General features: G+C 38.0%; 1 protein-coding gene across 4 annotated transcripts in view; it reads right to left on the bottom strand.

The window, feature by feature from the left end:
• G2e3 (G2/M-phase specific E3 ubiquitin protein ligase) overlaps positions 1 to 16,663 on the bottom strand; it is a 33,319-nt gene extending 16,656 nt beyond the window's left edge. For 2 of the 4 annotated variants that reach the window (XM_090345334.1, XM_090345337.1), the window contains exons 1-7: positions 16,503 to 16,586; positions 16,228 to 16,297; positions 10,027 to 10,067; positions 8,296 to 8,393; positions 5,858 to 5,959; positions 3,842 to 3,966; positions 2,246 to 2,411 (exon numbers count right to left, since the gene is read on the bottom strand). In XM_090345334.1, the coding sequence (XP_090201460.1) occupies positions 2,246 to 2,411; positions 3,842 to 3,966; positions 5,858 to 5,959; positions 8,296 to 8,393; positions 10,027 to 10,063 (528 nt within the window). In that variant the 5' untranslated portion in view covers positions 10,064 to 10,067; positions 16,228 to 16,297; positions 16,503 to 16,586. Of the gene's footprint in view, positions 1 to 2,245; positions 2,412 to 3,841; positions 3,967 to 5,857; positions 5,960 to 8,295; positions 8,394 to 10,026; positions 10,068 to 16,227; positions 16,298 to 16,483 lie in introns of all 4 variants that reach the window. The other 2 variants (XM_090345336.1, XM_090345335.1) reach the window with 2 other exon arrangements.
• Between the last annotated feature and the right edge of the window lie 2,017 nt (positions 16,664 to 18,680).

Here is an 18,680-nt window from a genome sequence, read left to right as displayed (position 1 = left end):
AACTATATGCTCTATTCAAGTAGCAATTACCTATTGATATAACAGATAGTTGTCCAAGTTTAGTAGTTACACTTCTACATTATGACAAAAGCTAAAATCAATATTTTCAAACTGTTCCTCAAAAAAATCCTGCAAATACTTGGTTGGTCAAGTTTGAAAATTTCTCTCTGCTTCATTAACTTAAATAAGGCAAACTTTTCAACTTGAAAAATAACATACTGCAACCACATAAATAAGGGGTATGTATATTTGGTAAAAATTATATGTACTCAAGTGTAAAATCCTTATTATAAGAAAATGTGAACAATTCACATATAAAGTAAACTTACTCCTCCTCAATAGGTGGGGGTTTTTTTGGGTGTTTTTTTTTTGGTTATTTGTGGGACTTGAACTCTGGGCCTGGGCATTGTCCCTGAGCTCCTGAGTTCAAGGCTACCGTTCTACCCCTTGAGAGCCATAGCACCACTTCCAGTTTTCTGGGTTAATTGGAGATAAGGGTCTTACGGACGTTAGTGCCTGGGCTAGCTTTGAACCACAATCCTCAGGTGAGTATCTAGGATTATAGGTATGAGCCACTGTGCTCAGCAAGATAATTTTTTTTAACTGTACTCTGGGACCTTTTATAGACACTTCCTTGTAAGAATTCAAAACATTTCTAATATATTCTTAATTATATAGGTTCTAATCTATCCCTTATCAGTCAGCCAAAGAACCATCAAACTCAAAGCCTTGTGCTTGCTATACAAGTATGCTACCACTTAAACCACAGCCTGTCTTACATTCTGCTAGTAATTCTAAGTTGAAGATCTACCCAAAACAACCCAAAAATAAATCAATGAAGCTTTACTACATTTACTGTATTAGAACTTTTGAGGCTTTAAATATTAAATAAATTCCTTGTTATTAGGCATAGTATTAATGTCTATCAGCACTCCCACTTATACATATGTATAAATATATATATATTTTTTTCTTCTTTTTTTTTTTTTTGCCAGTCCTGGGCTTGAGGTCAGGGCCTGAGCACTGTCCTTGGACTTTCTCAAGGCTAGAGCTCTACCACTTGAGCCGCAGCACCACTTCTGGGTTTTTTTCTATATGTGGTACCGAGGAATCGAACCCGGTCTTCATGCATGCTAGGCAAGCACTTTAACCACTAGGGCAAACTCCCGGTCCCAAAAAATATATATTTTTATATTACACAAATATATCAATATCTATCTGTCTGTCTGTCTGTCTGTCTATCTCAGGGCCTGGTTGCTATCCCTGAGCTCTTTTGCTCAAGACTAGCACTATACCACTTTGAGCCACAGGCTCTACTTCTATGTTTTTCAATGGTTAATTGCATATAAAGAATCTCATGGGGAGTAAAGAGTTTTGTGGGGACTTTTCTACCTAGGCTGGCTTTGAACTCTGATACTCAGATCTTAGTCTTCTGAAGAGCTAGGTGGTGTGAGTCACAGGTACCTGGCTATATTTGACTATCTGGCTGCATTAATAGTCACTATAGTCATATCTGAGAAATTTTTAAATTAAAGGAGGAGTAATGGTGTTTAATGCTGTTCATTTGTATTGTGAACATAGAACCCAGGACTTTACAAACAGTAGACAAGCTTCATCTAGCTGCATTTCCAGCCTCAATTTTGTGCTTTGTAATATTCTGTCTAGTCATCAAGCTTGATATTCGAAGTTACTCCAAAAGAATGGATAGCTTTCTGACAAATCAGATCACTGTTTAGAATTTGCTATGTAGCTTAGGCTGAACTTAAACTTGAAATCCTCCTGCCTCTGCTTCCCTAGTACTAGGATTATTGGCATACATTATCATGCTCTCCTTGGTACTCTTAAAAAAAAAAAACAACAATGGGCTCTTAATGGTTATAAAGTTTGCTACCAATTTTATCATTTCTTAAGTTGCTAATTTTATCTTAGAGGTAGAGATGTGGCTCAAGTGGTAGATAATCAATCATGAGTAGAAAAAGCCAAAGGAGAATATAAGGCCTAGAGATCAAGCCCTACTGTCATATATATATATAAAAAAAAAGATTACCTTTCAACTATTTATTATAATGTCAGTTATGCAATTGAATGGGTTAAATGTTATATGTAAAATAAGGCAAATTTGACATAAAGGGTTTTAAAAGTTACAAATAGGTAAAAACTAGTATATACACATCAATTCTGATTTAAAATCCAAATCAGCAAGCAACAGCAATTTGTAAATGAAAGCTTATAAAACATATCTTACCTGTAAACAGTCTCTATGAAACCACGCATTCTTACAACAAGGACTTTGCAACACACTGTAAGTAGGTACAGGCTCAATATATTCCAAGCAAATGGTGCATGGCAAGGAGTCTCTATAATTATTAGTTGTAGTTATCTGAACAGGTCGATGATTCCAACAAAATGACCTAAGAATACAAGTTACTTAAGAACAATATTGTAATGAAATACAAAACATCATTAGCTACATATTATAACTCACAGATTAAGGCAAAAAGTCTTTCATTAATCTAAAATAAGACTGGAGCTTTGTCACTATAAGTAAGTTTATAATCTAAGAAAGGAAAGCTAGAACCCCAAAACAAACTTTTAGTGGTTAAGACTTACCACATACAGAATATTGCTACCACTGATTGATAATACTATTAGCAAAAGAGCATATGTTGTACATACTACTGTACTCGACATTATATAAAGTTTACATACTCTGTACTTGACATTATATAAAATTGAGACAGAAATTACACAAAGGTCTTAACATATAATAAAATACAAATTAAAAATCTATTCCTGGGGCCAGAAGCATGGCTTAGTGGTAGAGGGCTTGCTAGCATGCAGGAAGCACTGGGTTTGATTCCTCAGTTAAACATACACAGAAAAAGCCAGAAGTGGTGCTGTGGCTCAAGGGTAGCTCAAGGACAGTGCCCAGGCCACAGGACTATAAAAAACAAACAAACAAAAAAACCTATTCCTAATCCACTTTGTTCTGGTTTATTTTCTAAACTACTGTTTCCTTAAATGATAGCAATCTGTTATGTAAGTCTAAATATGAGGATCTGAAATAGAATACTCATGATAAAAACATGTCAAAATTCCTAAATCTTGACGTTGTACTACTGTACTAAATATTATTCCAGGGCATAATATTTAGACTCAATCAAATTTATAAGCCTCCAATTTACTCTGAGAAATACATATGAACCAGTGGGTGTGTCTTAGTTATTAATATCAGTGACTTAGACTTCAACAGCTCAATGCCATATCAGAGATGAAAGGTGAAGGTAAATATTATTAGTCTCATTCTAGATACTGCAAATCTCAATATTTATTTAGCATGCAGAAGAAATTCCACTGGAGGAAAGCATATCAAACAATATAATCTATTATGGAGATCTTTTATGCAGGTGAACATGTATAAACTTAACAGAGGTTTAAAAAGTAATTTTGTAATATGTTTGGGGTATCTGAGTTTCCACTATTTTTTAACCTTCATATATACACACACACATGTACATATATACACACATATGTATACACACATACATACATGTATATATATATACACACACACACACACACACACACACACACACACACATATATATATATATATTTTTTTGCCAGTCCTGGGCCTTGAACTCAGGGCCTGGGCACTGTCCTTGGGCTTTCTCAAGACTAGATCTCTACCACTTGAGCCAAGCACCATTTTTGGCTTTTTTCTATGTATGTGGTCCTGTGGAATTGAACCCCGGTCTTCATGCATGCTAGGCAAGCACTCTACCACTAGGCTAAATTCCCGGCCCTGACATTCATATTTTATATTTAATAAGTAACTCACGCAAAATTGCCAGTAAACTGGAAAATGCATTCTCTCTCAAGTCCACATGGTAAATGGTAACTTCGTTTACATCGTGGTGCCACACATCCAATTGAAGCACCGTTTTTCTTGCAAATGCTGCATTTCTAGAAGATACAGGGAAATAGAGCCATAGTATAAAAATTTTTCAGTTACTAATGAATATTCTTTTTGAGTAGACTAAAAATTATTCTCATCACCAATAGGTGTGATATTAAAGAAATTTACTGAAAACAATATGAAGGTAAAAATACTCACTGCCACAAGGAAGCTTTCCTTTTCACCTGCTAAAACACTTTAAATGACAGTCATACCGAAATCTTAGTAGAACTCATGACAACTATTAAATATCAGTCATAGGGAAACAATACTAAAACTTGCTTGTTAAAAAAATTCAGCTAACATTACTCTAGCCTAAACAAAATGAAAAAGTATTAGACATCTGTAGTAGGTTGACTATGGATCTCCAACAGGATGCAGTCCTAACTTCCAGTATCTATAAATCGAAGTTATATGGCAATAGTTTTATCTGCAAATAGAATTAAGGATTTCAAGAGAACAGCCTGTAATAAAGGTGTTCTAAATCCTATGATTGATGTGTTTTAAAAAAGAGGTAGGCTTGGGCCAGGAGCATGGCCTAGTAGTAGAGTGCCTTCCTAGCATGCAAGAAGCCCAGAACTGTTGGGGCTTAAACTGTGGACATTCAGTAACTAAGCTCATATGAGAATAAGCAGAGATTAGGGTTCTATTGCTATAAACAGTCAGCAGGTCTCCAGAAATTAAGAATATATTTCTGAAATCTGTTAGGATAATCTTAGGAAACAAATATACTATAGCCACACGTTTAAATTGACTATCGATAATTCGAAGAATACAGAGTTGCATCTGAAACATCTTGGTGTACTTAAGATGGCCTTTGTAACTTACTATTCAGGAATTACAATCTTACTTGTTAACTACTCAAAACATAGGACGATCCTTTTGCCAATCTAAGATGTCCCCAGGTAACTGACACAGGAATTATAGTTTTAGGTAAAAGAAAAAGGGAAGGAGGGAGGAAGGGAGGAAGGAGTGGCAGGCAAGATTTCTTTTGAGGTCCTTTTCAAAAGGTTCACAACATACTTAAATCAGGACTCAGATGCTTAAAAAAAGTTGGTAATTTTAAACTGTAAGGAGGTCCAAAGACCACCCGACCACCCTTCAGCACAGGATTATCATTAGAGACTAAAGAGGTTTTTCAATTTTATCTTTAGGAAGGTGTTGATAGGAGCTGTCATTTAACAAAGCAATATATGAATAGGATGCATGTTGATTAGTGTCACCTTTTCAACATTACCATCCATTCCTTCCAACTCCCACCTCATTTTTCTTAATTTTGTAGGATATACATTGAATTCTTAACTGCATTTCCCCTTCTTTTCCTCTTTATTCTTCTAGCTCTCTCCCTCCCTCAGACAGAACCTTAACTGCCCTCCCCGCCCCCCGCTGCCCCCCACCTGCCCCAAGTACCTGTGTGGTGGTATTTATTTTGAACTCTGAGTTTGCCTTTTAAAGGAATTACACTATTTGAGTTCTCCCTTGAATCTACCATATTTCAGTTCATACATTTGTATGTGCTTCCTTACTACTCAATGCAAGCTAAGTTTAAAAGCTGTCTCATTTTCTACATATAAGGCAAACAATGCAACCTTTGTCTCCAAGATTAAAGATTTTTAGATCAGCATAGTGAAACAATGATCACAATTGTGATGTAAGAGTAAATAACATGATGGAAATTGAGGAAATGTAGTTTGTTTTGTCATGTTATGGAGAGTCAGTTAAACTCTCATTTTCAAAACCACAAGGCTTTACTATGGAAACTTACCATTAATACCTGATACAAATATGCACTGGAATATAAAAATGAAGTCACAAATTTCCAGTAGAGAAGTCGATAGAATCTGTGCAAGTATTGACAATATGTGTAGTATTTAATACAGTGAATAAAAAGTTACTTGCCAGTTTAGAAGCTCTATGCACTTCTTTTTTGATGTCTTCTATTAGAAAACCATAAAGTCCTTCTTCTTCTTTACCTCTCTGCCAAATTCCACTTGACATTAACTGTAAATACATTCTCAATTAGCAAATAAACCCAAACGTGCATGGAGAGAGGGGGTGGGTAAAAGGAGGGAAGGAGAGGGGAAAGAGTACGCTGGACAGGGAGAGACAGAGAACATGAGATGTGTGTGCATATATATATATATATATATATATATATATGAAGAAAAGAAATAGTCATTTCTAACATCATTTCTGACTTGCATAAACTATGGAAGCATAAATCAAGGAAAGTACAGATTATGAATAAAAAATCTTGGCTTGCAAACTAAAGCTAACCTTTTATCTAACCTTATAAAATCCCATGCAGGTTGATTTAAATACTAAACTTTAACAAATTGTACTTATAGACTATATAAAGACCTATATAGTTCTTTCTTTGTGTATTTCATAGTAGCTATGTAGATGACTACAATAAAATGAGCAAGAAAAGGACCCTATTATTTACTACTTCATTTCTAGTGTCCTAGAGTTCAAGAGATAATGGACTCTGTTCAGATTCTTTTTGAATCTTCATGTCAAACCTATCATCAATACATTTTCTGAAGTATTATACTTCAGAGGAAATTTTGATATGCTCAACACGTACATCATATTTTCTAATTCAATAGCTGGGACCAGTAGATTATACCTCTACACCTAGCTACTGAGATTAAAGAAGCCAGTCCAGACAGGTAGTGAAGATGTGGTACATGGAGCAAGGGGTTGAACAACAGCTTTGAATGAAAAAAAAGTACCCAGATCCTGAGTTCAAGTCCCAGTTCAAAACAAAACCAAAGATAACAAAATCTACCACCCCCCCACAACTTGGAGCAAGTTGTGATTAGAGAAGTTTGGTTTAATTAGTATAATGTATAATGTCCTGAAATACAGTTGATGCATACTACTTATGAATTAAATATGAAAAATATCTTAATAGTTCTAGCTCTACTTGTAGAAAGTGAATGTTTTTTTTTTTTTTTTTTTTTTGCCAGTCCTGGGCTTGAGCACAGGGCCTGAGCACTGTCCTTGGACTTTCTCAAGGCTAGAGCTCTACCACTTAAGCCTCAGCACCACTTCCGGCTTTTTTCTATGTATGTGGTACCGAGGAATCGAACCCGGGTCTTCATGCATGCTAGGCAAGCACTTTAACCACTAGGCCAAACTCCTGGCCCCTGTATTTTGTTTTGTATTATAAAATGTAATAGACTCCAGCTTACAAACATATTAAGAATGCCAGGTTCATGTTTCTTTATGCATGTTATAAAATGATTGGGTTCCTTGAAAGGTGTCCTTAACTCACAGATGGATACACACGTACCATCTTTAGTGAACCACCAATATTTAATCTTAAAATGAATGATGGTGGGTTTAAAAATATGTTCCTGGGGGATGGGAGCATGGCCTACTGGTAGAGTGCTCGCCTAGCATGCATGAAGTCCTGAATTCTATTTCTCGATATTACATACTCAGAAAAAGGTGGAAGTGGCGCTGTAATTCAAGTGGCAGAGCACTAGCTTTGAGCAAAAAGAATCTCTGAGTTCAAGTCCCAGGACTGGTTTGTACCTGTTTCATCAACTGTTTTGGGGAAAGCCAGATGACATATTGTGAGCAGCCCTACTGAAATAGCTGGGAGGCAAGGAACTGAGGCCTCTTGCGAACCCAAAGGAGGAACTATAGTCAAAAGCTTCAGAGTAAAAGTAGATCCTACAGTTGTGGTAACTTCAATAGACAACTTATACCACCTGGGTATCTAGGATTACAGGTGTGATCCACAACTTTGATATCCTTGGGTGGCATCTTGATTATAATCTCATGCATGAGATTATAATCAGATCTATTTAGCTAATACCAAATTCCTCTCCCTTGTAATATGCCAATGTGTAGTAATTCATTCCTTTCAGAAGTTGGTAGAGGGAAGAGAAAACAAATGAAATGTTAATTCTCAGAATGAAATTATTCTTTTGTTTTCTCCTACTTCTTTTTCCTTCCTTTCCCAATAACAGTCATTACTTTTAGTCAGAACTTTTCCTTCCAAGTACTCTGTAAAGTGAATACTTTTCTTCTATTTCCTGAATCTTTAAACAAGCATTTTCTGTAACTTATCATATAAACAGAAGAAATAAGAAAGCAATAAAAAGAACACATCCTATATACAACTAGCAAATTCTTTTTTCCAGTATGACAAAACGAATTGGTACAGATGACAAATCTTTTACATAAACACAGGTAATTTCAGAAGCTTAAAATTTGATATACAAAAAAATACATTTTATAGATATGTTAAATGATTCTCAAAAATTTCCATGACTAATTTCTCTTAAGTACAATAAGCTTCTAGAATTGTAATTTATACTCACCAAACAATAGTAATGTACAGTAAGATTCCATTTCTCATTAGTTTTCTTTTCTCCATATTTATAAGGACAGTCATCAGTTTTTCGACAGAAAACACAAGCTAATAGTAAGAAAATAAACAGATACATAAAATACTTGACATTTTAAATAATGTGCAACTAGTGTTTCTTTGATGTGTTAAATTCTTTGAAAGCAAATCACATTGCACTGTCATTGGCAACTAAAATTTCCAATACCTATTTCTTCCTCACCCCCCCCCCACCCGCAAGTCCTGGGCTCAAGTACAGGGCCTGAGCACTGTCCTTGGACTTTTCTCAAGGCTAGAGCTCTACCACTTGACCCCAGCACCACTTTTGGCTTTTTTCTATGTATGTGGAATTGAACCCTGGTCTTCATGCATGCTAGGCAAAAGCACTCTCACACTAGGCCAAACTCCCGGCCCCTCTAATACCTATTTCTAAAACATAAATATGACTTTACATTTCTTATGGATTCCAGTGTGCACTTAAAAGGGTAATCTGAGGATTACCACCACTGAAAGTGTACAAGGAAAAGTATACTAGGGAATTCCAAAGCTTCTTTCTTCCACTACAGCAATGAAGAAAAAAAAAAAAAGAAAAACCATTAGAATCAACTTATAAGATCTGGAATACAAAAAAATTTCAGAAATTAGAAAAATTCTTACTGGAGAAAAAAATCTGCCCAAAATCTGGACGAGGGCATTTTGATTTACTCCAGCTCGGGCCTTGAGTGATCCATGTAAATTGTATAGGCTTGCTGGAACAAGAGGAAATAATATAGACCTTACTCCCAAAGAAAAGTGATTGTTTTGAGCCATGTGAGATGGGGCTCAGATACTTACTACTCTTGCCAGCCTTAGAACTTTCTGAGGACTAAAACAAATGAACTAGGAGCAATGGCCTAGGGTAAACAATGTCAGATAGCTGCTAGCAGCAGAGACCCTAAAAAGAAAAGGAATAGAAAAGCTGATACACAGGGGAATAAAAGTTCTAAAAATAAAGATCTTGGCCACCAGTACTCAGCTTAAGTATATTGTTTATAGCAAAAAAAAAAAAGAAAATTAGATGAGTTCAGAAGTAGTGACCATTTGGATTCCTCATCTTTAATGGTAGCAAGTCAGTAGATACCATTTTGCAGCAAATAAAGAAAACATTAAACAATAAGATCAAAAAAAAAAAAAAAGAACTGGTTTATTTTGGAAAGAAGTTTTTTGTTTTTTGGGTTTTTTTTTTTTTTTTTTTTTGCTAGTCCTGGGGTTTGAACTCAGGGTCTGAGCACTGTCCTTGGGCTTTCTCAGGGCTAGAGCCCTACCATTTGAGCCACAGCACCACTTCTGGTTTTTTTCTATGTATGTGGTACCAAGGAATCAAATCCGGGTTTCTGCGCATGCTAGGCAAGCTCTTTACCAGTAGGCTAAACTCCTTGCTCTCCTTTTCCTTTGTTAACTTCTATTAAGCTCTTATTTAAATTGTTCCTAGATCCATATGATTTTGATATAGTTTAAAAATAAATTTATTTTAAGACCTAGTCATGTTTTATTCAGATACAAACCACAGCTGATGCACAGAACACAAATAAAATTGGGCAAAGTACTCTGATAAAGAATTGTTTGTAGAAACGATATATTAAATAAACTAAATGCATCAGAAAATTCATTCCTACAAGCATTCTAAAAAGATTGTAATGAAATTAGTTTAAATATCATTACTTACCTAGGTTCTGTGCATCTCCAGGTTTATTATCATTCATTTTACTAGGAAAAGAACAGAACAAGGCATTGCATGACTATAACTGAGTCATGTAACCATTTCATACTTCGTATAAAACTATCCTCACATAGAACCTAAGTCCACGTTACACTTAACCAAGCCTTTTCCCCTTGATTTGTTAAAGACAAAATCTCTATGCCCAGAACTACAACTCTTATGTCAAAGAACTCAAAGAACTCTGTATTTACTTTCTGTTCAAAATTTTACCAACATCTAACATATACTAATAAAAGTCATATCAGTAGCAATGTCATTCTTATTTCAGTAATCTATGCAATCCTTTATTAGCTGATATTTCTGCCTGGCATACTTGAGGGACTGGATAGTAAACTAAGTATCTGATTGCTTCATTTTGTACTGCAGTAGTACCACTTATATAGCAAAAGACACTGATTTATCCATCCTTACTACTCACTCACCAATTAAGCAAATAAAGCAAGTTAGTTTCACTTTATCAAAGGTATTATGAACAACTTACTTCAAGTGTTCTCAAAGTTTACTCAAACTCACAGAATTCAAGTGGGAAAGATAAACACAGTAATGCTACTACCTAAAGGCAACTATTTTTGTTAGTTGTGAAAATAATCTAAGAACAAGTGGGTAGAATGATGCATGCTGAATTGTGATTGGGACACTGAAGCAGAAAGAATTTTCAAGCCAGCAAGTCCAGGTCAGCCTGAGATATAAGGAACTCTGCTAAAGTAGAAACCTCGGGCTCTCCTAGCAGAGATTTACAATAGAACAAAATCTAGATACATAAGGCCATATAGTAGGAAGCTAAATGAAAGGACCTCCAGGATACAGAAACAAAAGCCATACAATGAGTGATTGTTGTCCTTCATGTACTATGCTATCTTTCATCTTTTTTGTTATCCCTTGATTATCTCATATGGTTACAGTATTTCACCTTGTTATCTGCATATATTGTATATATGCATATTTGGTTATTTGAAATCGGATAGGGAAAGGGGGAAAACAAGATGAGGGGCAGGTGTGGGGGGAGGGAAATGGGGACCAAGACTTCACATAAAAATAAAAGTGCACAAATACAAACAGATGCAACTGCATACAGAATTAAAACTCAAAATGAAGATTTCCAGAAAAATAATTTATCCTAAGATACTGAAATGAAGGGCACATAACACTTACCAGTTTGTGAATACTGACTAACCCAATTAAATTCATCTGAGCAATATCTCCATCCCTTTCTGCTTAGGTTTTGTTTGTTTTTTAGGTTATTTGATTTTTCTTTTAGGTTATTTCTCATTTTTACCCCAGAGAAGCTCCCAATCCGAATTGTCTACTACCACCTCCCACACAGCTAGGATTTTAAGTGTGTCCCATTCCATGTCCAAACTGTTTTCCTGAGGAAGAGTGTAGCTAACAGCCTCCAACTGTGACCCCTCTATTTCCACTTCCCAAGTATGTGAGATTATAGGTATCAACCACCACCTTCATCCCTTAAATGCCTCATACTAGGATTTCTCTATAGTTCAGTCTTTGAAATTCTATCTATAATAAATCCACGATTGTAACTTGAGTTTCTTAAAAGAAATCTCAACAGAAAACACTTCACCTAAAATTTTAATTTATACAGGTTTTATATCCATACCCAATAACTCAAAATGTTTCTTAGAAATCTCATTCCACCCAGTTCATAATTCCTTGTTTTTATTCTGAGATCGATTATGGCTAACAACCATACATTTAACATAAATACAGAGTAATAAACTTTGTAAATTCTAAGGGTAAAATCTCTATTCCATTCAGCACAGAATGTCCTTTTTCTGAGCCTATCAAAACAATGCTTCATTTAAATTTCATGTAAAATCTTCCCTTTAAATTCTACATAGTATCACTGCAGAGAATACACCCAGTTAATCCTGTGCTATGAAATGAAATTATGTAACCCATAAGATAGAAAATGCAAATGGCAAAAAAGTTGTTTAATATAAAGAGCATGTAATAGTTTCTGAGTTTAAATTGTTACCTAAAAGCTGATTTTTTTTTTTTTGTTTTTTTTGGCCAGTCCTGGGCTTGATCTCAGTGCTTGAGCACTGTCCTTGGACTTTCTCAAGGTCAGAGCTCTACTACTTGAGCCTCAGCACCACTTACGGCTTGTTTCTATATATGTGGTACTGAGGAATTGAACCTGGGTCTTCATGCATGCTAGGCAAGCATTCTACCACTAGGCCAAACTCATGGCCCCCGAAAAGCTGATTTCTAAAGATACCCTTTAACTCATACTTTCTGACTAGTTCATGTTAATCTTATCAACTAGCAACATCTGAAATGACTCCCGCAATTCTGAAATCCTGACACAAGATCATTTTATTTCAGTCAAATTTCAAACAGCAGCAGCAGCAAGTGGAGAAAAAAAGGACTATATGCACATGTTTAGATAGATTTTATAATTTAAGGTGTTTTCCTTCAAGTGTGACTTTTCTTTTTGGGGGGCTGGGTGTGGGGAGTGGGGGGTGGGGTAGGGGACTTTCTGAGGGCTTGAATTCAGGCCCTGGGCACACTCCCTGAGCCTCTTGGTACTCAAGGCTAACCTTCTGCCCTGGAGTCATAGTGCCACTTCAGGCTGTTTGAGTAGTTTTTATTGAAGATTTAAAAAAAGTCTTGCAGCCTTTCCTGCCTGGACTTTTTTTTTTTTTTTTTGGTGCCAGTCCTGGGCTAGAACTCTACCACTTGAGCCTCAGCACCACTTCTGGCTTTTTCTAAGTATATGGTACCAAGGAATCGAACCTAGGTCTTCGTGCATGCTAGGCAAGCACTCTACCACTAGGCCAAACTCCCAGCCCTGGACTGGCTTTGAACCATGATCCTCAGATCTCATCCTCCTAACTCACTAGGATTACAGGCATGAGCCACCAGTGCCAGGCTCAAGTAGGACTTTTAAGACTTATTTGGGGAAATGAAGAAAATGATTTTTAGGCACATATCTTGATAGCAGTCTTAAAAATAATGCCAAACTGTTGATTCCCTTCTGCAAGGGAAGGAAATCACTAACATTAAGTTCTAAGAAGCCATTGTCAAGAGATCTGCTTCTATTTCACTACCTAACTCTAGTTGATCAGTTAGTGATACTCACAGTTTGATGTTCCTTTCAGTAGGCAGAGCCTGATGCCCTACCTCCGCCTGTGATTATGGTTAGGACTGGAATTTGGTTCCACCAAAAAAGTCTACGGCAAAGGTGACAGTATGTGACTATGTCATAAAAGACTTTATGACATTCTCCTATGTCACAATACACCCTACCCTCTAGAGGAAATAATGTGCTACCATATTACAAGGACTTTTAAGATGCTTCATGTGGCCTCCACTTGGTTTAAAAAAAAAAAAAAGAGATCTTTTACCCTCAGCCATGACAATGATACCTTAGAAGCAGATCCTAATCTGTTGTTTTCCTATACTAGCTTTGGGCTTTGTTGTTTCTGTTGCCTTTTGGTATAAAGTTTTGAAGTCTTCTATTTTAGTATAGAGATTTTTCAAAATACTAAATACAGAACTACCATATGATCCTGCTATTTGACTCTTGGGATATAACCAAGGAATCTGTCATCATACAACAGATACCTGTACAACTCATGTTCATGTATAGCATCTCTCTTCATAATAGCCTAGGTACTCACCAACTGATGAGCAAAGAAATGTTATTTTTATACACATACAGCCATAAAGAATAATGAAATTATGCTGTTTAAAGGAAAATGGGTGAAATGGGTGAAAATGGATGTTAAGAAAAATAAGCGAGGGGCCGGGAGTTTGGCCTAGTGGTTAAAGTGCTTGCCTAGCATGCATGAAGACCCGGGTTCGATTCCTCGGTACCACAAACATAGAAAAAAGCCGGAAGTGGTGCTGAGGCTCAAGTGGTAGAGCTCTAGCCTTGAGAAAGTCCAAGGACAGTGCTCAGGCCCTGTGCTCAAGCCCAGGACTGGCAAAAAAAAAAAAAAAAAGCAAGACTGTAAAAGACCGTGCAGAATCTAGATTTTAAAAAGAAAAAGACATAAATGTAAAATGGGAGTTGTTTCAGAGTTCAATGGAGGAAGGTAAAAGGAAAGGATAAAGAGAAGGCCAGTAATGATTTGAGTACTGTATATGAATTCATGGAAATAGAATAAAGCCTATTAAAATTACTATTATTATTATTATTATTATTATGCCAGTCCTGGGCTTGGGCTCAGGGCTTGAGCACTGTCCTTGGACTTTCTCAAGGCTAGAGCTCTACCACTTGAGCCTCAGCACCACTTCTGGCTTTTCGCTATGTATGTGGTACCGAGGAATCAAACCCGGGTCTTTGTGCATGCTAGGCAAGCACTCTACCATTAGGCCAAACTCCCGGCCCCTATTAAAATTATTTTAAAAGAGAAAGGGATAAGAAAATGTAAAAGGGTGAATGTACATTATTCTAAGGTTTGAAAATATATTAGCTCATTTAATTCTCACAATAATCCTACAGAGCTATCATCTCTATTAAACAGTTGAGAGAAGTGATGCACAATGAGAAGTTTAAAGGTTTCTCAGAGGCTCATCACTGGCAGATAATGGAAAGGGATTCAAACCATGACAATCTGTTTTACCAATAATATTATAAAATCGAGAGGCAGAAATTTACACAAAGGTTTTAATAATAAAATACAAATTAAAAATCTATTCCTAGGGCCAGGAGCATAGCCTGGTAGAGTGCTTACCAGTATGCACGAAATCCTGCATGGGTTCAATTCCTTGGTACCACATACACAGAAAAAGCCAGAAGCAGTACTGTGGTTCAAGTGGTAGAGTGCTAGCCTTGAGAAAAGCCCAAGGACAGTGCCCAGGCCCTGAGTTTTACCAGTTATATTAGAACATTTTTATAGCGAAGACTGAGCCGATACTGATTTTCTTGCCTTTCAGTTAAATATGCATATAATTCAATACAACCTCCTACCCTGATTCAAAACCTCTAAGTTTTGAAGTTCAAAAATCAGCATTTACAAACCTTTAAAACAGTATACATACAAAATCAAGTATGAAACTTACTGATATAAGTAGATTGAGGAAATAAAATGCATAACGACAGTCCAGGTACAGAAAAGCAAATGCAGGTGTGGAAATCAATCAGAAAGTTAATTATTTGCAAGTAGCATATTTGAAATGAACAGAATATTAGTTTGTAATCCTTGGGAAGGGACATTCAATGTCTCTGTTGCAGTCTTATGGAAAATATTTACTTTTCAATGATTGTAAATATTTTCTTTTAAATTCTTTTCTTCCTAGTGTACACTGAAAAGTGTATTAGCAGGAGGGAGGGAAGAACAGCCAGATGGAATGTTTTTAATCTGAATATTAAATGCTACTTTAAAAAGATATTCATATATTCATTCTGTAAATACTCTAGTATTAAAACCTTAAGAGATACTGGGTTGTTTTTTTTTTTTCTATAAAGCCGTACCAAACTAATCTCACAAGTTTCCTGGTTTACATTTACTATTCAAAAAAATTTATTATGTGGCGTGCAAGAGTTTGTCATGAAAAAGAAAGGAAGGGAAAGGAGGAAGGGTAAAGAGGTTAAGAGAGAAACGGAGAAAATTTTCAAGATGGGAATGAATTAAGAAATCAAGAAACAGAGAAAAGAACAAAAATGAGGATGAAAAGGAAAAGAAGCAAACCCGAACAGCACCCCCAGAAAACCCAATCCCCCTCAGCCTCAGAATTCGTCCAGATGACTCCCTAAACCACCTAGCTGGCCTAGGAATACAGAGGGAGCGAGGGCAGTTAGTTTGGAACCCAGCCCTCTCCCCTATTGTTAGCAAACTGAGAGCCGGGGGGGGGGAGGGGGGGTAAACTCGGGTGTTACTGTAGCCAGTTGAAACGAGCAAGTCTCGGGTTCTTTTTTCAGTACGTGAAGGGGGGCGGGGGGGACAACAACAACAACAAAAAGTCAACCGGGTTTTCAAATACAAAGGGGACTCGGGTTTCAGTTTAAATGCCCTGGCCAGGCACTTTCTGAGGCTGTCATGCAGGGGCTGGTCCCGGGAGGGTGAACGCTCGGCCGGGGCGCCCTCTCGGGAAGGCATGGGGGGTCGGGGGCGGGCGGAGAGCATCCCGCCGCTCGGAGGCTGACACCCCCCTCCCCTTCCATCCGGGAGACTCCCGTACCTGCGCTAGCGAGTCCTCGAGAGTCAACGGCTCCGGGGACGTCAGCATCGGGGCCGCAGCGAGGGAAGCGCTGGAGAGCGATAACCGGCAAAGAGTCAGACATCCCAGAGGCTCGGGGAGGACCCGACAGGCCTCCCCCTTCTCACCACCCAGGCTCAACCGCCAGGCCGGGGGTGCCGGGGTGCCCCTGAGCGCCCCGACTTCTCGACCTCCGCCCCTCCTCCCCCAGTCCCCGGCCCGGCGCACCACCGCACACCCCCGCCGGCCCCGGCTACCCAAGGCGTCCGGCCGCCCAGCCCCGCTACGAGCCTCCTCCATCCGTTGCACCCGTTCCTCTCTCTGACCTGCGCCGTTGCCTCGCGCGCGGAGCCTCAGGCTGCGGAGAGCGGCCGCGTCACACGCGTCGCGCGCGGATCGAGCTGCCCGGCGCGTACGCCCACCGGCCGCAGCCCCAACCAACGGCTCCGACGATTCAAATCACCCACTTCCGCTCGCTACCCGGAAGTGGCGGACGGGCCCCGCCCTCTCCCCGGCGGGGGCGTGGCGCGGGGCGGAGCCGCACGCGCCTCGGGGCGGGGCTCCGGGCCCGGTTCATTGGCTTCAATTTTCTTATTTGTTTATTTGCTTGTTTGTTTAGTTTCTAGATTCAGTTGTCGCGTCTTTCCCCGCGGGTTTTACCTTGGAATGGATACACCGTTTACCGCTCAGTGCCTGTCTCCAGTAGGTTATCTGGGTAGGGCTGTCCGGGGCCTGCCCCTCCCCCCCTCCCTGTCCCCATCCCGGTCCCCGCCTCCGGCCTTCCCTGGTCCTGCCTGGGAATTCACACTCCTCACCCCTTTCCCCCCTGAGTTACACGGAGACGAAAGCTGAGGGCGCCCCACAGCCCCTCCAGTGCCCGGGGAGAGAACAAGTGTCACCGATCCCCTCTATCCCCCAACAAGATCATCTTGCCAGACTTTTTTCAAACCAGAGACTTTGTTAACATTGATTTGTACATATTTCAAATGACATGTTTAACAAACAAGTATTCAAGAAGGGAATCTCTACACAATATATTTTTAATCCCAGACGTCTTAAGTTTCTGAAGGGAGGCCTCTGGGAGCTTTTAAGAAACTAAAAAGGAGCTAAAACCTAAAGGAAAGATGGGCTTTTGCATTTATTTTAGGGAAGAGGGACAGCAGAAGTGGAGATAGAAACTTTTACTTCTGTGATTGACCTGGCCTCCAACCAATAGCATTGATTTTCGTGAACTGATTAGTTTATAGCACTCTGTCAAAAACAGAATTGGAAAGATTTGCTAGGTTTCCAGGAATATCTGACACAATGAGGATAAAAAGATACTTATTAATTAATGTACTATTTCCCCCCCATATACACACAGTGAAAAGATGATCTGGCTCCAATAAGAAAAGGGTTAAGTTATGGTATTTTGGGGTCAGATATACTAACACTACTGGCTCCAAAGAAATGAAGATCAAGTTGACATGACACATTTCTCTCAGATTTACAAATATCCTTTTAAAGTGAGTGTGTACATGCAGCATACAAAGTTTCAGGCTCTCTGTGGTTGGCAAATAGTCAAGGTAAGCTAGGCATTTCATTTTACGTGATAACCATTTGACATAAAATATTTTACTTTTGTAATTTTGTTTTTTAAAGGAAGGTTGTTAGAAATGGAACACATTCTGGGCATAGAATTATGTTTCAGAAATGTATAATGTAGCATTTGATAGGCTATGTTCATTCACCAGTCCATTTATTCATTTATAAGTTCCTTCATCAGTAATTACACAATAAGGACATTGTATTACTCATAATACATTGTTTCATGTCACATGTTTTATATGCCTCCATTAAACATATATCTTCTTGGAGTTCGTTGAAGGCAAAAATTAAATCCTGTGTATTAAAATTCTTGATACCTTCCTACTAATAAATTTATTCCTTCACAGATATTAAATTCTTAAGTTGATAAAAATTCTTAACTTGAAGCCAGGTGCTGGTAGCTCACACCACTGGCTCAGCTGTTTAGTAGGCTGAGGTCTGAGGATCATGGTTCAAAGCCAGCCCAGACAGAAAAGTCCATGAGACTCTTATCTCCAATTAGCCACCAGAAAAATGGAACTGTAGCTCAAAGTGGTAGAGCACTAACCTTGAGTGAAAAATCTCAGGGACAGTACCCAAACAAGCCCTGTAATTGAAAACAAAATTAAGTGTAAATACTTAAGTTGACATGAAACCACAGCTGAATATTCTGAAATTTCATTAGAAAAGATCTCCCAAAGATAAAATGTGATATATGGTTAAAAAAGATATATGATACAGTATGAAATTACATATATGAAACTGCCTAGAAACATATTTTATATAAACATATAACATCATGAGCAATTTTTTTTAAAAAAACTATCTTCTGAATTTCCCCTAGTGCTTTATTAGGAAATTTGCTTTCT

The sequence above is a fragment of the Megascapheus bottae genome, chromosome 14 (genome assembly GCF_031878675.1).
Source record: "Megascapheus bottae isolate mThoBot1 chromosome 14, mThoBot2.hap1, whole genome shotgun sequence".
In the NCBI taxonomy this organism is placed as follows: Eukaryota; Metazoa; Chordata; class Mammalia; order Rodentia; family Geomyidae; genus Megascapheus; species Megascapheus bottae.
The sequence above is the reverse complement of the archived record's forward strand: the minus strand, read 5'-3'. Positions and strand labels throughout refer to the sequence as shown.